The following is a 25,329-nucleotide window of genomic DNA, read 5'->3' as shown; positions in this document are numbered from 1 at the left end:
AATAATTTATCTATAAATCTAGGAGGAGGGGCTTACTTTTTGAATACCTTTCAAATAGAAACATAAATTTTAACTTTGTATCTCACTGTGAGGTTTTTTGCCAAACTGAGAAGTTGACTCACTGCTATTCCTCTAAATTTGCTTTATGCATTTGCAGCACATTATAATAGAAACAGCTTTTAGATTTTTGATGCAAAAGCATTTCAGTTAGAAAAAATCAAAGACGAGCTTCTACCTATTTATAAAATTACATTTCTGTTGCTGTATTATTTCATCTGTAGTGCAAGTATTTAAACAAAAAAAGCAAATGTCAGCTAAAGATTATGAGAAATTTCTTGTGCAGATAAACAAAAATTTAGACGTCAAAGCTGGTGAACAGATTTTCATTTATTATGTGTGAACGCAAACCCAATCTTTACAGTAGTTACTACACACGAAATTAAACAAAATACCTTTCATTTAAAGTCACACTGTTTTGTAGATGCTTTCTTTGTAGTATTTTTTTCTTTTTCTTTTGTTTATGCCTGTATACTAAAATAGCTTTAGAGGTATCTTTTTGAAAGAATGAATGGAAAGTTGACAAAAAATATTAAAGCAAGAATAGACATATAGAGATGAAGCATAAAGTTAATTGTTGTAAATTTTTCTTAATTGTAAGTCTCTCAATGCAGTGCAACACAAGAAATTAAAATCGTTATTTGAAAGAGCTGAAATTACTTCACCCATGCCAATTTTACTGGAATTAATGGCATATATCTGCATATCATATAACTCTAGCACTGACATTCTATCAATGAAATTAATGAATCAGGTCACCATATCTCAAAGCGCCCTGCACACTGCAAATCTCAATAAGCCAAAAATCTTGGATTCTATATTTACAAATTCTACCATTTACTTCTGCAGAAAATGTTGACGGATTATCCCATTCCAGCCGCCACCGAATTGGAAGAATAGAAAAAAGGTCAGCAGCAGTGAGTTATATAGGTGTTTAAGAAACTAGTCATCTACCAGAGAGCCTGCGAATGCGTGGCTCTGTGACGACAAGGCTGTTGATGCCACAAGCCTGTGCAGGGCAGCAGGCGTGATGCCAAACCAAGGCACCCGCTTCTCCAGGGGCTGCGGGCTGAGCTAGGGCTGATTTCCCTTCCGCCTCCCAGGAGCCCGGGTCCTCGCTGGCGTTGTCACGAGGATTCTTCGCCCTAATTATCTGGGGAGGGAGACGCGCCTTTCCCGGAGACCGCTAGGCAACACTCACCACGGCAGCATCCAGATTACTTCCCTCCGTGGATGTGTGACCGTCCAAGCAGCTCACACTTACAGTAGATTCTCACGGGCGAGGCGGCCAGCAGCCGAGGGCGGGGGAGCTGGGAGGAGGCGGCGGGAGCGGGTGGGAGGTGCAGAGCGGTGTGGAGAAGACGGAGCTCTAGACACAGCGGGAGCGCGCCGTGCCGGTGCAGTTTCCACCTCGCCTTCGCAGTCGCGCACACACCGCCTCCTTCCCAGGCAGCGGGAACCGCCGCAGCGCCGCGCCGCCGCCGGGTGCCGCGCTCCTGCCCGCTCCACGCCGCCAGTACCTCCCCTCGTCCGCGCTCAGCCCGCAGCTATTTCCTTCTGCCAGCCTCTCTGAACTCTCTGGATCTTTTCCTTTGCTCGACTCTTGCAGTTTCTCCACCCTGGGTTTTCTCAACTCCTCTCCCTGTGTCCTTAGCCACTCTGCTTTTTCTCCCCCTTTTTTCGGGTGGGGGGGGTCTTCTTAAGATGACTTGTCTTCCTTACCCTCTTCCACTTCAGCCCTAAAGACTTAAAAGGAGCCTCTATTCCCCGCCTCCCCCCCCCCCCCGGAATATCAAAGAGACTTCAATCTTTTAAATTCTTAGGAGGCAAAGGATCAGGACGCGGGACCTTCTCGACACACTTGAGGCCATTCTAGAACTGATTATCAACGATAACTAGTATTTCATTTAATCCACTGGAAAGGAGGGAGAAAGGTGCCAGAAGCAAACTTGAGCCCGCTCAGAGGATCCGTGGTCCCGGCCTTTGCAGGAGCCGCGTGCCGGAAGGCGAAGACCCCACGGGGAACCAGGAGGAGACGCGAGCTTTTCGCCCCTTCGGCGAGGCCGGAGCCTTGGACTGAGCCGCGGCGGGACAGCTGCGGCGGCGGAGGCCAGGAGAAGATGCACGGCTCGGGGCCCCGGGGTGCGGGATGCCGGCGGCCCCCGGGCGGCAGCGGTGGCTCCCCCAGCACCCCTGCGTCTTTGGCCGGCTGCTACTCTGCACCTCGCAGGGCCCCCCTCTGGACGTGCCTTCTCCTGTGCGGCGCGCTCCGGACCCTCCTGGCCAGCCCCAGCAACGAAGGTAGAGCAGTGGGGTGACTCGGGGTGGAGGGGCAAGGCGGGGCCTGGAAGTGTGGGTCGGGGCAGCCTGGACGCTGCAGCCTCGAAAGAAATCTGCCTCCTGGTCTGGAATTAACATGTGTCATCAGCTTTAGCTAGCCCTTGGCTCTCGGTCTACTCTCTGATGGTATTGTTTGACAGCAGCTGCTGGAGTGCTGGGCGAGCAACCTGCCTGTGCTCAGAGGCTGGTTGGGGGGTTGGGAAGTTGGAAGCCAGGGGCAAAGAAGCGTCCGAGAGCCTTGCCAGGACAGGAGGTTGGGTGCGGCTGGGGCTCACAGGAAGCGCGTGGGGGAGTGCCATTTCGGATTTGGAGGAGTGGGAACTGTTTGAAGCACAGCGACAGGGATCTCCGGAGCGGTGGGGCTTTTAGAAACCGTTATTTGAGGCTGGTGATGGGAAACGTTGTGGGGGTGGCTGGACGCTTTTATTTGGAGGGAAAGTGCCTTCTGGGAGCTGTTATTTAGGGCATCACCAGCTGCTATTCTGGGGTGGATGGCTAGAGCTCTTATTTCCCGAGGGAGGGGGAAGGCGCCCTGCACTATAGGATGCCTTTCACTTTGGGGTCTCATGAGCCTACTAAGGCGAAAGTGGAAGAGGGAGAGGTGAAATACAAAGGGAGACGGAGGGGAGTGGGGGAGTGTCACGGCCAGGAAGTTGCTGTTGGACCCCAAAGGGGCTTGTGTCCCTGTTTTGGTAAGGGAAAAGTCCGGGGGCGGCCGGGCACCAAATGCAGGAGTCAGTCCCCAGCGCTCCTCCCTACGCCCCGGACCCAGAAAACTGTCCCTGCTTCCCACTGGGAGACTAGGGCCGGCCGTGGGAGCAGCACCTGTGCAGCGCTCGATGCTCCCGGAGCTGTGCGCAGCTCCTTGACCCGCCGCCTTCCGGCGCGCAACCCAGGGCCTCCGAGGCCCCTCCGACGGAGCTCTTTCCTCGCACCCGGACGGCACTCTGCGCTCGGGTCTCAGCTCCAGGGCGCGTTCCTGCACCGTGGGGGCAGCACCTCAGATCCTCACCAAAGCTCAGGAAGATGTCAGTTCCACCACAAAAACATCAAAAACCGTATCCCCTAACTGGAGAGCTGGGATTTCGATTTTGGTTTCCGGATGCCGCGAGTGAGGCACAGAGCCTTTAAAAATTTCCTTCCACCCCTAGGCCAGGGGACGCTGGACCGGAAAAATGAAGCAGCAGAGTCGTGTGTGTCCTCTTGACTCGCAGGGGTTTTGCCTTGGCTGCAGGAGAAGGCGCTGAGCTGGTATCGGAGCCCTGTGAGCTAGCTCCCTAGGAACCTTGCGAAAGCAGGGCAGATGGAGACTGGCCACCCTACTCCATCCTCCCCAGGAATTCTCTAATTTCTGTGTTTTTAAATTTGATTTAAGGGTTATGTGTAGTTTGATCTATCTGTCTTCAATCTCGAGTGCTTAATCCAAGCAATCTTCATTTTTCCCTTCCCCCATAAAGTTGGAAAAGTGTTATCTGAAGTCAGTGAATTTATTAACGTCTCCTGTTAGATTCATTACATTAGAATTCCAGGGATTATAGCAGGGTTAAGAGTCCTTTTATTAAATGTCTTATTCCACCAAAAAGGGCACCCTGGTTTGAATTTAAAGAGTAATAGTAATATGCATTCTCTCATGTTCCATTATATATATATTTTTCCAGGTGTTATGGGGGAAGGGGAATAGTTAGACATGAAAAGGAGCAGTAGCTCTGGATCAGAGAAGGGGAAGAAATGAAGTCCCGGAAAGGATGCTGCTGAATGGAAACCTCTGCCAAGACTGTGTGGGGAGGAGGAAGAGGCGGATAGACATGGAGGGAAGCAAGGAAATAGCTCTGGTCTCCTAAAGTGTTGTAAGTGGAGCTCAATCTTGTGGAAGATAGACAGGCTAATTGTATAAACTTAAAACCCACGGCTTGTATTGTCCTTACACCAGCGAGTGGAGCACAGCAGAACTTGGGCTACAGAGCCAGGGGGATGCAGGAATTTAACAAAAAAAGAATGCTACTTTTCACCCAGTCCTCTGAAGACACTAAAAATAAAGACAGGTGTGTTGTTTGGAGCACATTCTGTAGTGTGTCACTATTTCGTGTAATTAAAAAATAAAATCTTATTAATATGTATAATTTCTCCATCCCATCTTGCCTAACACAGTTTTCCATCTTTCCATTAGTGTCATCCCAGACCTTTATCTCTGTTCTCTAAAATTTATGTTCTTCTCTTCTTTTTGTTTCCCCGTGAAAGTGTTGAAGTGGAATAAGAATATGTTAAGATATTTATAACTGCAGTCAGTTTATTTATTTAAAGATTCAGAATGAAGTTTCTAAACTTGTTCTTGACTGTTTATTTCTGGAGGGACCCTGGAATATTAGGGGAAGACATATGTGTGAAGGCTCTGAATCCATTAATAACTTGCTCTCATATGCTTTGCTTCTTACAACATATAAAGGCATAGTGATTTCTCAGGTAGTAATGTGTATATAGGGTAAGACAAAAGTAGGTTGGCAGTTGGGAGTATGAGAAACAGAATTTATTTTGTATTATTATTTATTAATTATGTTATCATTTTTCATGCGTTTGCCTCACCCTGTATATACATAACATATGCAATATAGTATTCCCATTATGTGACAAAAATTCAAGGCAGAAAGAAATAAATGTATTTACATTCATAATTAGTATTCCAGTCATTTGTAAAAGTTAACTTTTGTAAGTAAATAAGCAGAACTGAACAGAAAAACCCAAATGTATCAACAAGTGAAAATGTTAACAGATTCAGTAAGTAAAGGGAACATGTCCACTGTTACAAATACTGGGGGTGGCCCTGAACTTGTTCAGTAACTGCCACTTTTTTACTGTCTGGAAATATATTTGTAAACAAGCATTATTTGACAAGTGCTTTTCACAGCAGGCTTTCTTGGCCAATTACCATTGAACAGCTCTGCATTGAAAATGATTCACCCGCAGTGAATCAAGCTGAATCCATTGAAGCTACAGTCAGTAATGTCCTAGTAAAGTGCTTCCGACAGTTGTCAGCAGTTTGTATTTGAAAAGTCCAGTTCCTTGTCTCTGAATGTTTTGTATATTTGAGAAAGTGGGATGGAGGAGGTCTTGGGGGGTAAAACTCCATAAGGGGAAAAATTGGGGCTAAATTGTCTGAAAAACAGTCATAAAATTGTAGATGATTTCATTGGAAAGAAAGAAGAAGAAGAATGTTTGTTTTAGGGTTTTTCTTGGTTTATAATAGGACCAGACCCATAAAACAGATTGGAGGCCATAATAGATTTGTAAAGCGAAATGGCTTTGTTGTGTAGCCCTGTCATTCTGTTGCAATTCATTTCCTTTTAGGTAAAGTGACAGGGCCCCACAGAAAGGGATAGTAAAATCCTTCCCTCACCAGGACACCACTAAACAAAAAGGGAGCCATTACCCCTGTTTGAAGCATAGATTGTTGGAACTATAAGGGACTATGAAGAGTTTTGGATTTTCACTTTATGAAGGGGGACAGAGGGGGTTGAGTTTTGACATTTTAACACTTTTTTTGAGGTAAACAAATGTAATCTTGGATGTCAGGGTGAGAGGTAAGAAGATTTTATTTTTCCATATAAGATGAAAAAGAGAGGGGACAATCCCTATATTTACCATGGAAATTTCTTGATTAATTGGATATATTCTTGTAATGTTGCCACTTGTAAATACTTTTAATTTTTTTTTAAATTTCAATTGCCATAGAATGCAACTGGTATGGTAAAAAGGTATATTTTTGTATTTGGAAATGCATTACATACTATTATTTATGTTATTAATGCTATATAAGATATGACCACTTGGCGTATCTATACATAAAATACCACAATGAGATAATATAGCTAGTTATAGACAATCATTCTCAGTCTAAATTTTAAGCTTTATTCAATTATGCTGTGGTTGAGAATATAACTATACTTTAGTTGTTTTTCTCTACATTTTTGTTGATTAATTTGACCAAATTCAATTTTCTCCCTTCAGAAAGTCTTTTTTTTTTAAATATATTTGCTTGTTGAATAGTTTCTCTTTCATTTGGAAGAATCCTTTCTACCTTTGACTGTAAAAGGTAGAGTATATTAACTAACTACAGCTAGTTTTCCTTTTATGAGTTAGTATAGCTCTTTTCCTTTTATGTTATGATGTTTTTAAAGAGGAAAAATCTGCTAATACTGCAAAGCAATAACTGTGTCAAAAGTGTTAGTAACTCTCTATACTTTATTTTTAAATTTAAGTTAACATATATGATCCATTTTACTAATGAATTATTTGAATTTAAGTTAGCAGAGGTGCCTAATTATTCAAAGGTGATTATGACACTTAGCAATTTTAAAATAATCTTACAATTGTTTTTCATAAAGCTTGAAAATTAACCAAACTTTCAATATACAGACTTATTAGTCATTGAAAATGCATTGCAATATTTGTCCTTTCTTTTCAGAAAGTGAATTTTGACTACAAAAGCAATGTGAGAGCTAAAAATGTAAATTGTTACCTTAGAGACTCAGAATGATTCTTGATGTTCTATTATCTCTGGTGAATATGTATTTATCTATAGAGCAGAATAGCCCCTGCTGATATGCTTTCCTGGGTAAATACACATTTAGTTATTTTTACCAGAATTTATAAATCAGCTGGTTAGTAGCGATTTCTTCAAAGGAGTTATCCTACTGTATTGTATACATAAACACAACTGATGGTATTTTTAATTGACATTAAAAATTACTAAATGATCTACCCCAGACCAAGCAGAGCACTTAGGTTTCAATGGGTATATATGAGTAGTTAAAAAATAAAGTGAGTTCTAAAGACTTTGGAAACTCATTAATATGTTCATTTTTTTACAAAAAAGTTAATAATATATCTTTAATGTAATAAAAAAATGGGTCCATTCAGTGAGATGTATTGATATAAGAAACAGATTACTAACAGGAATCTCTGATCTATATATAACAAATTTTAAAATACTACGTAGCAATTAGAAAGCTGAAAGCTTTGACAGTTACTGTGAAATGGTATCTGAATTATTGTTTCCATTGAAAAAGTTGAAAACAAATTGTAAATGGTTTAGTTTTAAATACTTAGTTTTAAACTTCCAAAACAATTAGCATGAGTACACAGAAGAGTCTCCTTTTATCATATATTTACTTTTCCCTATTTAGTTTCTGACTTCCAGACATTTTGTTTCTTCAAAGTTGATGAAGTAGATTTCAAAGTGTTGAACAAGACAGAACTTTTCCTTTAAACAAGGAAAAATAAATTTTGAATTCAGTTTATAAATTTTAAATAAAAATTTGGACAACAACTCATTGTTGATAATGCATTTATTAACATATACAAGGTGTCATTATGAAGAACTTGCCACAGAATACTAGTAGGATCACTGATGCCATAAATTGTCCTATGAAATAGGTATTTATATATAAAGTTACATATGTAAAGTGACATATGTTCTTGAGTATTAAAACTTGATTGGAATTTATATATTTCTTCTGACTATAGATTTGGCATATAAGATCCAGTCATTCCATTCATTCTGACCACATAAAATCAAAAGATGGCTCTAATTTAAAGTTCATATCACAGTAATTATGAAACAATTATTTAAAACATATTTCTTATCAGTGAATTTCATTGGAAATGGAGAATTTGAAATTTCCTTTTAGCTTATTTCATTGCCATCATAAAAATTCTTGCTGAAATGATTTGTTAGTGTAAAGTAAAAAAATAAATTAATTTAAAAAGAGTGTTAGGTACATAAAAATTTGAGTTGTATCTTGAGAAAGATCTGGTAATTTATGGTCTTGTTCTTTTTCTGTTGTTGTTTTCTAAAAGCTCAAGTTTTTCATCTAGTATCTCTAATAAGAATCCCAGGTTTTGCAAAGTCATAAAATGAAACTAATTTTGTAGGTGCATCACAGTATGTTTTTGAAAACAGTATGGTTAGTGCAATGGCCTGTATTAAGTGCCATTTAATGTTAGCATAATTTTCAAGTGACTTTTTTACCTTTACTGATTTAAATAAACCATGAGAAATCATTTCTGCTAATTAAAAATTGTCCCAAAATCCTCTTAAAATATGTGTGTTTTCCTTTAGAGTACCACTTAACAATCTATTCCATCTTCAGAAAACCTAGTTGATTCTGTTCATAATTAAGCTTTATTCTAGCTCTTCTTCTCCTATAGAGTCACCAGCCTTTAATTTTTGATCAGCTGCTCTGTTACTTTGTCAAAACCACATAAGTTACTTTTTAAATTAATAGAGAGTATATCAAACTATGGATCATGCATTCTTTTTTCTATGCAACTCAAGTGTTCATCCTTTACTTGTGGTGCATTTTTGAGGCAGAGTGCAGTAACTTGGCTGAGTGTTAGTATATGTGCACACAGACACATTTTGGGGTGTGTGAAAGATCATGGTGAAGCTGGAAGAAATGGTGGAGAGCGATGTCAATGTGGTAAGACTATGAACTTGGTATTAATAAAAATGCTTGGGTTTTATTTTATATATATTTTAAAATACCACCCCCACCACACACATACACACAATCTGTAATTATATTTGTTTTACTCTGACACTGAAGATATAAGTCCCCACCTAATGAAAAAAAAATCTCAGTCCATTTTATTTCATCCATTTAGGTTCTTTCCTTCTATTCCTCTGCAAGCTGTTTTGTTAAATTATGACAAATACTTGTGGCATTAGACACCCCACAGATTAAATAATTGGGATTCAAGTATATGTGATCATTCTAATTTTGGACTATTGCCCAAGCCATCTTCTGTATCTGTTACACATATTTTGCTTCTAACTAAACTGGGCCCATCACTCTGTTAAATAAATGATTCTGGCATAAAAAAATCAAAGAGCCAAACCTGAGGTTTGGAATATTTTGCACATGCTTTGTGAGAAAATGTTCCTACTTAGAAACATGTTTTGGGATAAGTATTGGAAGAATTAGAGAAAATACAGTCTGTTCTTTCAGTCTTAGATGAGCAGTTCCTTTTTTCTCTTATAGTAATTTCACATTCACATCTTTCTTCCCTCTCCTGCTCTCCTTCCCTCCTTCTCTTCTTTTCTCTCTTTTTATATGCATACTTTATTTTAATACATTTTAATAGAAGTCTAACTTATAGCAAAGTGCAGAAATCAAAAGTATACAAATGTGTGAATTTTCACTAAAAAGAAAAATCTTCATCCTTCTCCCCCGCCCCCCCGCCTCCCTCCTTCATCCTATCATCCCTGTCTGACACTCCATTCATACAAAGTCAAAACAAGGTAAAAAGATAAGAGCCCTTGTCCCTTGTGTTCCAACACTTCAAGGAAGTTGTGATTTTGCACTGGGTGATAAGACAGTAGTCCTCTTCTATTAAATAAATCATGGGATCCAGTCTCTAAGGTACAAAGTAGATTATGTCAAGCCAAGTCATACTATTTTTTTTACTTAATTTATAAATCAGAAGCACAAGAATTTAAGGTGTCGCTGTCAGTTTTGTGCTTCTTATATAATTGCTCACTTATTTACTTTGCACTGGCTGCCCCTTCCTCTTCCAAGATGCTTGTTAATGTCTTTTCTGTGGAAAGGCAAACTCAACAGGCAGATTGGGCTGGCACCAGTTCAGCCCAGCAGTCCACAGCAGGAGCTATCTCTGAGCCAGATTCTAACTTTCGCCCGGAGCTCTGGCCTTGGGTACTAGCTGGACAGGTGATGCAGACAGCCTGGTCTTGTGGAAGAAGACAATGGACTCTCTTCTCCCTCAGAGTTTCACTCTAGGTAGCACAGTGACAGGATAACACGTTTCCTACAAGGGGGTACAACAAACCTTCTGAGAAAGTAGAAAATACTTGGAAACTGCTGTGTCTGAAGGATTTTAACCATGTCTAGTTTTAAACCACCACATTAGATTTTTCTATTAGGAAGGAGGAACAACAGATTTAATCTTATAGATTTGGAATCACTATTTTTTAATGTAAATTTGTGAGACAAAGTAGGGAAAGAATTTAATGAGATGGAATTACAGAAAAAAATGATGAACCAGGAAAAAAAACTTATCTTTGACATTGAGAAATGAACTAGTCTTTTTTGTTGTTGTTGCTAGTTTTCTATTTTTGACATTTAAGTTCTATTGCTTACTAACTCTTAAGCTCTGCGGATACTCATTTCATTACTTTTTTCTTGACCTCACTTCTTTTTTTTTTAATTTAATGCTACCTATTTTTCTTAATTGTTGTGGAGAACAAACAAAATGAAGCAATTTTCTAATTGGCAGGGTACTACACAAATATAAGTTGTGGGAATGTAGCCGATTAAATCTCCTCACAGTTCATGTACGTAAGCACGTCACCTGCTGGGTAAAGATCAGGATGTACGAAAGCACTGGGTGCAGCAGTTTTGTGCTTTTAAGCTTATGTTATATGAGGACACTTCCTTAAGAAAAAGAAATGCCAGAATAGTTTACTTTTGTAAATATAAGAGGAAAACACTTTATTAGTGCTTCAGTGGCTGGCAAATGGTCCATGACATTGAGGGCCTTGTAGCTCAATTTTAATTAAGCTCACAATAATTGTGCCTTGAACTAGTAGCGATGTGTAGTGCAAATGGGGAGATGTAAAGACCATGATGTGATCCCTTAGTGGTGTGGTCTTGAACCATCCACCTCAGATTCCATATAATTAAAATGAGTTGGTGACATACCCAGGGTTATTGTACAAATAAAACAAGAATGTGTGTACGTTGCCTGGTAAAATTCCTAGAGTAAAACAGGTACATGACAAATATTAGTTCCTATCTTTCCCCCACTACTAAATGTAGGATATTTGAGATAGGATTTCACAATCATAGTTTGTCATCTTCCTTGCATTGGATTATTGTAGGGAATCTGGGACAAGAGAACAATCTAACAAAAACAATTACTATGCATATTTTTCATAGATACAAGATCAAAGCTATCCAAGATCAAAATCAGCCACATGATGTTCTAATTTTCAGTTGCTTTCCTCATTTAATATTGAACACTGGGATTTGATTAGTTAACAAAGGGGAAAACCATTAGTATAAGGATCAGTGTTGTAGATGTTGAAATTTACCTCATTATTCCACAGGGAGGTCAGATGTTGCCTGTTAGCCACAAAACATATCAATATATATCTTCAAATATTTTAGATACTTAACTCCTAGCATAGCACATTATCCATTTTACCGTGTCGGTAAATTTCAACCCGTGTGTCACAAGAATTTTTAAAATGTGCAATACCTAACTATCTAGTCAGGGACACTGATCTCTTTTCCTTTAGATTGTCAAATAAAAAGTGACAACAGCCAGACCTGGTCAGTGCGGCTCAGTTATTTGCAGCATAGTCTAGTCGACTATAAGGTCATGGGTTTGATTCCCAGTCAGGGCACAGACCCAGGTTGCGGGTTCCATCCCAGGTGTGGGGGCATACTGGAAGGCAGCCAATCGATGTTTCTCTCTCCCATCAATGTTTTTCTCTAGCATCCATGTTTCTCTCTCTCTCTATTCCTCTCTTCCAGAAAGCAATGGAAAACATAATGTCCTGGGGTAAGGACAAAAAAATGGCATCAGCCAATACAACAATAGCCATCCAGTGTGAATGAATCAAAATTATATCAATTTTTTGGTATGCCACATAACTTTAGTAATTAATGTATGTATGCCCTAAGATGAAAAAGGTTGAAAATCATATATATATATGGTGTAAAATTCATGTGTGTGTGTGTATACATATACAAGGTAGGACAAAATTAGATTTATCATATAGAAAATAATACAGTAACTAATAAATAATTCAACAGGAATAAACTGAAGTACAGTAGTAAGTGTGCACACAGAGGATAATGTGGAGTCCTGGGGATACTTGCTGTCGTGGTCACTCAGAGCTCCGATATTTCCCCCCTCACCAAATGCTCAGTTAACCGCTGGTCATTGGGCTGCTGCACACTGAGGCCCCCTGTTAACATCTCTTCACTGCCAGAAACCCTACAAGGCAAAATACCTTCCCACACGTTACTTCCTCTTCATTTCAGTGCATGTATTCTTTACGTTTTGAATTGTTTTCTGTTACTTTAATATATAAGCAACCCAGTTCTTAATCACTAGCTCAAGCCACACTCTAGACCTAGCTTTACATACCTCAAATCCCATTAAGCCAACACAAAAGTGCTTTTTATTGCTGATTACTACCCTTGCTCCATTGGAGCTACAAGGCAGTTTTGAAAACATATTTTTGACAACTTCTGGTATTGTATTTTTAGACAATACAGTTTCTTGTAACAGGTGAAGGGAATGAAAAGTTCAGTGCAAAATATATTCACTTTTTTGTCCCCTATCAAGTCAACTCCTTGGGTATTTTTTTCTCTTTAATATGAACAATAACACAATAATTAATAAATGATTAATACAAGAATAAACTTTATTTTGCATACTCACAACTGAAGTACACTTGTAAAAGTGCACAAAAATATTGATGTGGAGTCCTGGGGATATTTGCTGTCCCTAGGACATTTGCTGCACAGGCTTATATTCAGTATTTCATAATCACTTTTTTGCAGTTTATATTTTTAAAGTGCTCTATAGTTCACAAACTTCACTAACCTACGGTGTCCTATGAGAATCCCATAAAAAATCCTGAAGTATTATTTCATGAGAATCTCATAAAAATCCTATAGATTAGATAATTCATTGTTATAAACAAAGAAACTAAAACAAGAAAATTTGATCTATTTAAAAAATGAGGGAACTAGTTCTAAAGCCCAAGTCTTACAACCACAGAACCAATGCTTCGCTCAGGAGGCAGGAGGCAAGCCGCTCTGGACTGTGGGGGAGTCCATAAGAGCTGGGCGACCTCGTGCGAGGTAGAAAACCTCCCTGTGCCTGTGCTTTCTTGTCTGTAAAGTGGAAATAGTAATCTAGTAGGTTCATGAAGATTAAGTGCATTCACATCAATATAGTGTTTTTAAAAGTCCTGACACACAGTAAGCACTGTATACGTTTTAATGTTATATATACTGAAAGAACAGTGTGGTTTGGCACTCTGACATTTAACAAGGTCTAATTTTCTACCTTTGTCACTGAGTACTGTCCTATATTTGTTATAAGTGAAAATATCAGAAGAAAAGCACTAGACTTCCGTTCAATTGCCCAAGCAGCCCTTGTTTACTCCCTGGGCCCACCATTCAATGGCTCTTCAGCACCCTCAGAGCAAATCTAAACTCCTTCAACCTGAGTGCAAAGCTCTCAGTGACCTGCTTCTGGTCCGCCTCTCCTGCCATGTCCCTCCTGTCTGTGAGGTGCAGTCCGGGCTCCTGTGGGGAGACCTGCTATCTGTGCATTTGGATTCTAGGTGCTCAATAGGAGACAGCCCTTCTCTTCGGCCAGGAAACGTCATCTTTGTGCCTGGGTCTACATGGTAGGAAAGACCTCTCTCCAGTTTTCCCAAGATTGTGTACCAATTCTTATTGCTTTTGTAGCATATTACACAGGGTTGGAATTGAGTTTTTCTCTTACTTGTACATTTCTGATAGTTGGTCAGAATAGAAATTGCTGTAAAAGCCCCAGCTGGTGAGGCTCAGTTGGTTGGAGCATCATCCCATAAACTGAAAGGTTGGTGCAGGTGCCTGGGTTGCAGGTTAAGTCTCCAGTTGGGGTGCATGGGAAAGGCAGAAGACTGATGTTTCTTTATCACATCCATGCATCTCTCCCTCTCTTCCTCTCTGCATTCCCCTCTCTCTAAAGTCAATAAGCATGTGTTTAGGTAAGGATAAAAATAATTGCTGTAAAAAGTAAAGGTTAATCAGAGTGAGTTCTCTCCTGAAGTTTTGAAGAATTTCCTACTAATGGAGATATTATGATTTGCCAGCCAAAGCAAGTTAATTCCAAGAAGATTGGCAGTAGAATTTTTTTTTTACATTTAACAAATGCATCAATATGAAGAAAGATTTGCCTCTCTATAAACTCAAAGGGAGTCAATTCCAACTATATTTTAAAGAAGTATGTTATACCCTGTAGTTTTATGTTTAGTGAATGAAGGTTAGTATTATATTTATAAATATACATTCAATGAATGACTCTTATTGAGTAACTTCCATGCTCCTTTGAAGACACTGCTTTTACCAAACCTAGTCTCACCTTATTACTCTTGATGAAAGAGCCAATGTAGCTCTTTTCCAGAATTCATAACAATAGACTTTAGAATCTCTGGTATCATAGAGTCTCTTCTAAATTGGGAAGTTACCAACTCAAAGATTGTATGACTTTATGACCAAAACAAATCATTAAAAGGAAATTTGGCAGTAGAAAACTTTATTTTAGATTTACCAAAAGTATCAATGAAAAGGAAGTTCTACTGAGATTAGCATATCACTGGAAAATAATTCATTACTATTCATGATTTAATTAACTAATGCTTTCTGCCCTCTCTTCTTAAGATCAATTCTCAAATTCATATGACTTGAGTCCTTATCAACGAACAAAATACATTATTTCTGCTTTAAGCATGTTTTAATTTTACCTCTAGCAAAACAATTAATATAAAACATCTGTTTCTTAATGGTTTAAATGTCTTAGAAGGAGATGGATTTACCCTTTCATTTGTTCTAGATTTCCTGGGCTATTTAAATTGTCATTTACTTTATGAAGCATTTTAAATTTACAACTTGGTAGGAATTCTTAATATTGCAGGGAAAGTAGCAGGGAAACAGATACCATCAACCATGTGAATAGAATAGCATTAGGAATAGATTTATGAAAGAAAAAGTTTGAAATATAATAATATATGTCTTTTTAAGCACAGTTTGTTTACTCTCTGACGAGTGTGTTTAATGCTAACCATCATCTGGTTATAGTATATTTAGTTAACCACCCCTCTTGAACATATTTATACTTACTCTAAAATTATGGCAAATATATTAGAAATATAAGAGGGTTAACAATGTATTCTACTAGGCTAAGAAATCTTTGAATTAAATTTTCTCTAGATTAGAGGGATAATTGTAATAACTGCTATGAAGACTCTCACCATATAACCTCTTTCAATTCTTGCAACAACCTTGTAAAATGGAGATACTTATTCCCTTTTACCAGTGGGAGATTGGATTTGGGGGAAGTTAAATAACTTGCTTTGAGTCACACAAGAAATAGAAGAGGAACCAGGCATGTTTGGTGCCGAAGCTCTTTGTTGCATATACTGTGCTACATATTACATTTATATAAATGTACTTTTTATGTGTGCCTACCATCTTTCAAGGAAAGAATCATGTTTTATTACAAAAAGTACATGTTTTATAAGAAATTCAGTATAATACAAATATAAGCAAAGTGCATGAGGAAATGGAAAACTTATATCAAGAAAATCTCACTATCATCAATGCTAAAGCCATTGAATGGAAAACTTCAGTATAAACTTTCAGTTATACAGTTCTCATTTCCTGGCTGAAAATCTGTCAGTTCATCAGGAAAAATCATTTTTTCCTGACTCTGGGGTTTGAAAGAAGCTGATTTCAATGTTGTTTGTGTTTGGGGTATTGAACAATGGCCAGGAGTAATATTCTTAACAGTTTTTGAAATATGCAGAATTGATTTGTACTAATAGGTTCTTATATAAGTCATCTTTGAAAGCTAAGGACATAATATTACAAGTGGTTTTCAAAATTTTTAAGCAGCAGAAACTCATTTAAAAGAAGCCACTGCGGAACCCCAATACATGTGAGCAGACAACAAAAGAATTACTGGGAGTCTCCACCCTATTTTTACCTCCTCCCTCGTTATCTGCTTGTGCCTCTAAGCCATCTCTTTAGAACGCTGGGCGCCACTGTGAACTCTGTGAAAACTGCTGTGTAAAAATACAAAAGAAATATTGTATAGAAATCAACTTGCACCATCCTGACTTGTAACTTCCTAACAATCTCACTAAAGAACAAATTATCACACGTCGTGAAGTTTACTGTGAACCAATGATATCTAACCTTGAGTCGCTCATCAGAGCCAACCTAAGACTATTGGTAAATTATTGTGATTTCTCTCTCCAGTTTCAGTTACCTGTGGTCAGCCACATTCAGAAATATTAGATGAAAAGTTCCAGATATAAAAATTCATACATTTTAAATTGTCTCGGTGATCAGAACAGTGTGATGAAATCTTATAACATCCAGCTCTGTCGCTCTAGGACGTGAACCATCCCTTCCTCAGAGCAACCCCACAGCATGCCCTTGTTAGTCACTGAGCAGTCCCCTTGGTCATCAAGAGAACTGTCGAGGCTTCCCAGAACTTGTGATCCAGTAGCTCTATTTTACTTCAGAATGCCACATTCATGTAACTTTTATTGTATTATTAAATATTGCTACAATTGTTCTAGTCTTAGTTATTGTTAATCTCTTATTGGGGCTAATTTATGAATTAAACTTTATCACAGGTCTGCATGTTTAGAAAAAAGAATTGCGTATATAGGATTTGGTACTACCCATGTTTTAGGCATCCGCTGGGGATCTTGGCACACATTCCTGAAGATGGGGGGGCTGCTGCATGTGTCTGGACTCTCCTACACTCACTGAATCAAAACTCATTAAGGCGACTTTTGTGGAAATTTTTTACTTCAGAGCCCGGGAACCTGTAGTTTTAAAATATGCACAGATAATTCTGACCTTTGTCACTGATAAAGAACACTTACTCAGAGCTACTCAAAGAGAGGTCTGAGTCTGGGGTGGTGCTGCTCTGAAACGGTATCAACACAAAAATTCAGAGTTACAATTGCCAGACTTTTATTGTGATCTTACATCGCCCCAACGATCCAGCTGTGCAATTGGTAGATTCACCTCATTGGATAGGACAGAGCCTGATTCAAATGCTGTCTGACTGTGTAAATGTTTTCTATTAATCACAAAATGGATAATATAAAAATGTGCTAAGGTTAAGTGATATATATTATTATCAGATAACATTATGCAAAATAAAGAAATACAAGATATTAGAAAGTTGTTAAAGAAAATGCTAAAATGCAATAGAAAAATGTCTAAATATGGTTTGGTATACAATAAGTGATACAGCCATTGATATCACATAGAACCGATCCTCAAGGTGTATGCTTTGGTTAACATTTCTCATTTATATTCCCAAATAATATTACTTGCATTTGGAATGTGTTCATATATATCCACAAGTGTCAAATGTTAATTCAGATGATTATATTCTAGGAGTCTGTCATGGAGGATACAGAAGTATTATTTCATAGGTAATATAAATTCAAACAAGTGTCTACTCTTAGGGACACCTATTAGAAGGTTGAACAATCAGCGAGATACTTTCTGTTTATTCTCTGGTCTATCCTCAGAGCCTAGAACAGTTATTGGTACCTAAGTAGATACTTAATAAGTATGTTGAATAACTGAACCCTCTTCACTGCAGGTGTCATATTGCAGTGAACTAGAATAAAAGTTAAAGCAGTGACTTAGACTTTTTCCTTAGTTATTTATATATTATCTATATTATTTAGGATTAGGTCCCAGGTAATATAAAAAATGTCCAATAGTAATTTAAAATGCGGAGAATGTAGATGCTGTCTGGTGGATTGGGGTCAGTGGCTTAACGGTGTCAGCACAGAAATCACTGATTTTTGGGGCCTTACCCTCAAGTTTGTTGCCTCATGGTGGCAAGAAGGCCAGTCCATCTCCAACCACCACATCCAGTTCAGAACAATAAGAATAAGGGAAAGACAAGACCCATGAGCCACGTCAGCTCCACTATTCCTTCAGCTAGGACAAGAAACTTCCCCAGAAACTGGGAACTCAATTTCTATTCGTATCTCATCGGCTGAATCTGTGTAACAAGGATACCAGATTCACTGAAGGCTAAGTAATAGAAACATGATTGTTATTATTTTTTGAGGCCAGTTACATGATGTGTTGTCTGTTGCCAGGCACACTGTCCCTCTAAACACAAGGAAAACCCTGATAGCAAGGAAGGAGAAAGGACGTGAGCATTTAATAGGCATAAAACAGTATCTGTCCCAATGCCACAGAAAATGGAAAGTACTTTTATTTTACTTTGTTTCCTTTTCATACTTTGTAAAAATAGAATTAGCCTACTACTGAGTTTATATTTTGACTAAAATAGATTTTAGGCACCAGGTCATCAACCTTATATACCGTGTTAAGATATATACTTCATTGTATTTTAGTAGACTGACTCAAGAAGTACTTTCCTGCTCTCATGAATGACTCCAGCTTTTAAGATGGATAATTAGAGCTGAGTTGTAAAATATTTATGCTCAGTCACCTAAAACTCAAGACACAGTATTTGTTTGTACTTGTATCTGTATTGCTGTATATGTTGACTAGTTTTTGATGACAAATACATATCCAAAGATTTCTTGTAGTATAATTTTTTTCTGTTTTAGATAACAAAGAACCATTATGTTGGGTTTGTATCAGAATGAAGTTTACATCAGAACTAAAGTGCAACCCTGACATGAGAATAATGATTCCTGTTGCCAGTCAGTCAAAAATCAGTTCATTTCTCATTTTACAAAAAGAGCAATTGGGCCACCCATTTGTTCGCTCATTTTTGGAAATGCTGCCACCTTAAAGCGCAGACTACAAACTTGTAAGTTTCTGTTTGAGTGCACGTTCAGATCTAATCATCATTTATCCTACCCTGCAGGCTGGACGGCTAACAATTATATAGATTGGTTTGCAGTTTGGTATATTTCAATTAAGCATTAGGCGTAATGAGAATTGGGGTAAAGGTTCTCTCAAAACACAGTCAGCTTTTCACACATTTGTCATTCTATTTTTATGTTACTTCTTAACATCTAAAGGCAAAGTAACTTTGGGTAAATGTTTACATAGTTTGCCTCAGTTAACATCCTTAGAGCATAATACATAGAAAATTAAAAGTTAAAAAAATAGGATTCATCCTTGTTGCTTACTTTTTTTGATTTCCTAAAACTTGTAACTTGTTGGAATCTTATTGGAAATTTGATAATGAACTGTGATTGCCCCAGGAAAACCAAAGTCTGCTTTGTTTAGATTGATATGACTGAAAATTTTTGCTATTATAACATTAATGTAGATGCTGTCTTCTGTAATGCACTACTCCCCATCCTTGACTTCATGAAACATGGATATATAGGCGTTGCGAGTTTCAAAGGAGTGAACCTTTGGATTCAGCGAGTCCATCATTGGGGCAAGTGTGATACGGAAAGCGAGACAAAGAGCTCTGGAGTTGGACAGTTTCACATTTAGATTCCAGTTATGCTCTTATTAGCTCTGGGACCTTGGACCACTGCCCTAGTTAGCTCTTCTCAATTTCAATTTCCTCCTCTGTAAAATGGAGAATACACTATACCAAAAAGATCATTCTTAAGGTTAAGTTATATAACGTGTATTAAGTACAGAGTATCAGTCTCAAATACTGATATTAGAAATATTAGAATTGAGGTCTTCAAAGTAAAATCCCTTCCCCACGCTCACATAGTGCCAAACCAGAACCATAGGACTAATGGGAATTCTCTGTGCAGTGAACCATTCTCAGAGTGAATTGTGAATAAGCACATTTATTTCAAGTGTGAGTATTCATCCTATTTTATAAGGAATAGCTTCATATACTATCTATTTGCATTACGGCAAGGAACTGAGGAGTGTATTCTGTTATGTGACAATTTTCAAGCCTGTTACTTCACCTAATTTTGACTTTTTCTTTAGAATGAAATCACTGTGTAAGATTTGACAAGTTTGGTTGCCACACCTAACAAGGTAGCCACTGAAAACCATATGGTTTTGCTCTTTTTATGCCATGTGTGCTGTGAGTGTAGCAGACTGCTCATTAGTCATCATTTAGCTGTCAATGAATTTCAGTGTTACCTTTGCCTAAATACTTTGTATGGCCTCACTAGTGAATACTAATTGAGGATAACTTTTCTCCATCTCCCCAAATATGCAATTTTAGAGTATATTAAAAATTCAAAATCTTTGGTATTTATTTTGATTAATTATTACTTCCCTCACAGTCATGTGCTTAGTAGTATGAATATTCTACTGTTTGATTTCCAAAGAGCAGCGGCTAAAACTTCATTTATGATAGTGAAAAGTATTTTGAAACAAAATGAAAAAGAAACAAAGGAACAAGATGCACAAATATGGAAGTATTTTCAAACAAACAAAGTAGTTCTTCACAGTCAACAGTTAAACGTAATATATTCAGATTCAGCTGGGAATTTTGTTGGGATGTTCTAAATATGATTTTGAGAATATCAAGACATGATGGAAAGAAAGCAGACCGAAATAAGAGAGATTGGAGATTGCCTTTAAATTCTAGCAGCTGTACCAGCGAGGATGTATTCCTCTGCATGTAACAATAGCAAGTCACCTCCCTACTGCACTAAGAAATGAAATTGACTTTTTCCCTGACATAACAGAAAATCCTGAGAGGCAGGTTTCAAACTTAGATGGATTAGCAACTCTGTGATATAATTTGGATCCAGAGACTTCCCATCCCGTCACTGTGCTAACCTTAATCTGCAGGCTTGGCTTTGCTGCTGACTCTCTGTATTTGCTCTAGATGACTGCACCAGCTCCGAGAAACACACCCCACACCCAGCACTTCCAAGGCAAGCAGCCACTTTCTTTTCTAAATGCTTCCCCCTCAAAAGTCCCCTTCTCTTGAAGATCACCTTCACAGTTCATTGGACAGAACTGAACCTATAGTAAGACCACATAATTGGAAATGAAATATGTTCAGTATTGCTAAACTGTGGAAAGAGAAGGAAGCAAATGTCTGAATAACACTGGAGAAGAAAATATAGACCAATGCTGGAAGCATTTTTATTAAAAACAATAAGACATAGTGACAAGGTTTGAAGAGAGAGAGAGAGATGACCATATTGTTGTAGCTTAGAAAGATCTTTCTGGATGTAATGTTTTCAATAAATTACCAGGGATTTTGTTTTTCTAATGATAAACCATTAGGAGATTTTTTAAGGGAAGATGATGGCCAGGATTTTGGCTGACCTGCTTATGCTGTGGAATGAAACAGAGCAGACAGTTCAGAGAGTTAAATATAGAATACAGTTACAATTGGTGGGATCTGGTCACTGATTCAATATGGGAATAAAGGTGAAGGAAGGCAAAGGTACTCACAGAGTTTTGGATAGAAAACTAGTTCTATGGCATTGCAGTCACTGAAATAGAAAACAGGATTTTTTTTTCTTGTATAGAGAAGATATTTTGTTCATTTTGGAACAGCCTGATCTATACATTGATAGAAGTTACAAGAGAAAGAAATGGGCAAGATATATGGATTTAAAGGGTAATTACCACTGGTCTTCTAACTGAGGACTTGGATGTTCATGAGCTTTTCTCCAGGAAGATTTTTACATAGGGATAGATGCTAATATTGCCTTTAAAACCAACCAACCAACTAACCAACAAATAAAAAAGTAAATATACTAGCTATTCTTCTTCCAAAATAGTCTGAATTAATATGAATGGTCTGGAACCAAGACATTTATTCTTTCAAAATACTTCTTTTTTATTTCCCATGTTAAGTTCTAGTCGAGACTGTGGGTGTAGAGTGAGAAGTGAAGACAGTTGACAAAAACAGAGTATTGATCAAAGCCAAGATTTGAAGAGTTGGTACAGGAAGAATAGTTTATAATGGAAACAAGTAGCCAGAGGGCTAGAAGAAAACCACAGAAATTATGTTGTCATTGAACACAGATGGTGAGAGAAAGAGTTTGTCCATAGAGTTATGACCAAATCCTGCCAAAAGGTAAGGCAAATTAGAGTTCAGAGCTGCATGATTAGCATACATTTTCAGAATCAAACTCCTAGGTTGTGTGATTTTTCTCAAGTAGTATTCAGCCTCCATGATTCACATACAAATAGAGCAGACTGGTTTATGATTAGGGTTTAATTCATTTGGATGTCTAGGGAGAGAGGTGGCTGTAATCACAGTATCTTATACTGTGAGGGACTTGGTCTGGGGAAGCAGGGCTCAAGTGCTGTCACAGGGCCCTCAGGTATTGCTTCATGCTTTCTTCCTTCCTTGATTTTTCTGCTGGGGCTTTGAACAGGACTGCAAACTGTCAGTGTTCTGCGGAGCCTACAGGTTTGTTGTGATTGTTAAATAAAAGAATATATATAAGTTGCTCACAGAGCAACTGACACATAGATGCAGTCCATATTCTTTTTTTTTTTTAATGTCATGCACATGGGTTGTTAGGAATTGCACAGAAGTGGATGCTCTTCCATTCATTGTCTGTGGAAATATTGTTAGTTGTAGGTTCCTGCCTTCAAGTAAAGGGATACTAGAAATCTACATAATACCACTAAACCTATAACATAAGTTTTACCAAATTTACAAATTTAGTTTTCCAATGGGAAACACATGTACTCTTTCCCTGCACTCATTTTGTCAACTGTTCTTTGTTCTTGCAGCAGTTGTCAAATTATAAAATTTAACCCACAAGTAAGAAATCACATCTGTGCTGAATTGGACCATGAAGAGAGTCTGGACAGCTGAATATCTGGGGTTTATTTCAACAGATTAGTAAAATGTGTGTTGTAATTGAATCCAGTAACTTTTTTGATATTGTTAAATAGAAATTAGTAATTTCTATTTAACAAGCACCCGTCAAAATGTTGCTATATGCAATGGAACTTCAATTCAATGCCTTTAGAGAAAGAAAATGCCATTCTTCTAATCCAAATTATTCCCTCTTTATATTGTGGCAGAAGTTTAACTACCATTATAATTGTGTTTATTTGTTACTGTGAAGATTATGTAAAAAACAGAAACTATTTGAGTAGGAATATGCCTCTGGCTCTCTACTTTATCTCCATGTCATCAGGGATCACACCTCCTCTCCAGGGGTCACCCACTAATGTCAGAGGGATGCAATGTCCTGGAGCAGTCTTCAAGGTCTCAAAACACATTAGTGTTAGTGTCCTGGAGAATTCAATAATTTTTTCTGTTTTTTTTTGTTACTAATATTAGTAATATGTTAAGGAGGAAGCAACGGAGTCAAAGTGATACACAGAAAGATACCAGTATTTGAAATTATAATCACTGAAGGCCACATTTGAATTATGAATTCAAATTTATCTTTACTTTTTAGGATGTGTGAAAGTGAAGACTTAGGAGTCTCCATGAATATGTTCTATTTTACTCATTGTCTTTTTCTTGTCCTATCATGTCCCAACAACAACAACAAAAATGCATTAACAGCTCTCTGACTCTTCTAAAAGTAAATTCTTTAAAAGCTTTCCTCTATTTGTTCAAGAAAGTGTCACATTATTAGTATGTAGTAATAAAAATGAAGCATGCTTAAGAGTAGTTTGAATTAGTTCTATTATAATGTGTTATTTGGTTGGAAAGACAGTTAACTGATTATTACTTATTAAAAAATTCCTATATACATGAGTCATTCTTTCCTACATACATTAAAGAAGTTCATGATATACTATGTGTTCATTGAACTCCACAGAGTTATTTCTCCTGGAGAATCTGTCTTCTTAATTACTGATTAGAATACCAACCAATATACTCATCTTCATTACAATGACTTGGGAAAATGGCCTTGAAGACAGTCTCTCAGTTGAATGGTGTGGCTTTATTTTAAAATATAAATAATGAAGTAAAATAATTTTATATAAAATTTCTTTTATCTAATTAATATCTTTCAAAGTAATGGTGGTATCAAACATTTCCTTTAATTATATGCATTAGTGGCTTTTCCTGGACAAGTTTTAATTAACTTGTACAGTGAAGATCAATACTCATTGTACATTCATTGTAATTTACAACAAGCATATATACTGTTCAGAACAATTTAATTACTGTAATTGTTGCACAGAAGATACTCAGTGACTGTTACTGTGATAGAAGTTCAAACCCATTACTGCCTTTTAAAATGAATTTGGTATTGACCATGTGTATGTTCTCTTTGGAAAAGTGTCTCTTCGGGTCCTTTGCCCATTTTTTAAAGATTTTATTTATTTATTTTTAGAAAGAGGGGAAGGGAGAGAGAGAGAGGAAGAGAAACAAGGATGGGTGAGAGATACATCTATCAGTTGCCTTTCACATGCCCTCGTAATACCTGGTCTGCAACACAGGCATGTGCCCTGGCTGGGAATCTAGGGCCTTTAGATTCACAGGCTGGCACTCAATTCACTGAGCCACAATAGCCAGATTAAAGATGGATTTTTTTTTGTTGAGTTTTTGAAGTTCTTTATAAAGTTTGAATATTAACCTCCTATCAGATGTATCATTGGAAAATATATTCTCCCATTCAGTGAGTTGTCTTTCATTATGTTGATGGTTTCCTTGGCTGTGAAAAACATTTAGTTTAATGTAGCCAATAAACATATGAAAAGATGGTCAGTGTCACTAATCATCAGAGAAATACAAATTAAAATCACAATGAGATATCACCTCACACCTGTCAGAATGGCTGTCATCAATAAATCAACAAACAAGAACTGTTGGTAAGAATGTGGAGAAAAGGGAAAGCCTCATGCGCTGTTGGTGGGTATGCATATTGGTACAGCCATTGTGGGAAGCAGTATGGAGTTTTCTCAAGAAATTAAAAATGGAATTTCCTTATGATCCAGCAATTCCACTTCTGAGAATATACTCAAAGAGACCTGAAACACTAATTTGAAAGAATATATGTACCTCTGTGTTCATTAAAGCCCTATTTGTAAGAGCCAAGTTTAGGAAACAGACCTAGTGCCCATCAGTAGATAAGTGGATGAAAAAAGTTATGGTACATTTACACAATGGAATACTACTCAGCTATAAAAAAGAAGGAAATCGTATCTTTTGTGACAGCAAGGATGGACCTGGAGAGTATCATGCTAATTGAAATATGATAGTCAGAAAAAGACAAGTATATGATTTCAC

At 37.7% G+C, this 25,329-nt stretch overlaps 1 protein-coding gene across 11 annotated transcripts in view; it reads left to right on the top strand.

Annotated features, from left to right (window-relative positions):
- The first annotated feature begins 1,864 nt into the window (after positions 1-1,864).
- EPHA5 (EPH receptor A5) overlaps positions 1,865-25,329 on the top strand; it is a 313,122-nt gene continuing 289,657 nt past the window's right edge. For 2 of the 11 annotated variants that reach the window (XM_045834335.1, XM_045834334.1), the window contains exon 1: positions 1,865-2,358. In XM_045834335.1, the coding sequence (XP_045690291.1) occupies positions 2,178-2,358 (181 nt within the window). In that variant the 5' untranslated portion in view covers positions 1,865-2,177. The remainder of the gene's footprint in view (positions 2,359-25,329) is intronic. The other 9 variants (XM_045834338.1, XM_045834333.1, XM_045834340.1 and 6 more) reach the window with 7 other exon arrangements.

Source organism: Phyllostomus hastatus, unplaced genomic scaffold, assembly GCF_019186645.2.
Source record: "Phyllostomus hastatus isolate PE091 unplaced genomic scaffold, TTU_PhHast_1.1 phas_contig_196, whole genome shotgun sequence".
NCBI lineage: Eukaryota > Metazoa > Chordata > Mammalia > Chiroptera > Phyllostomidae > Phyllostomus > Phyllostomus hastatus.
This window is presented reverse-complemented; position numbering and strand designations above follow the sequence as displayed.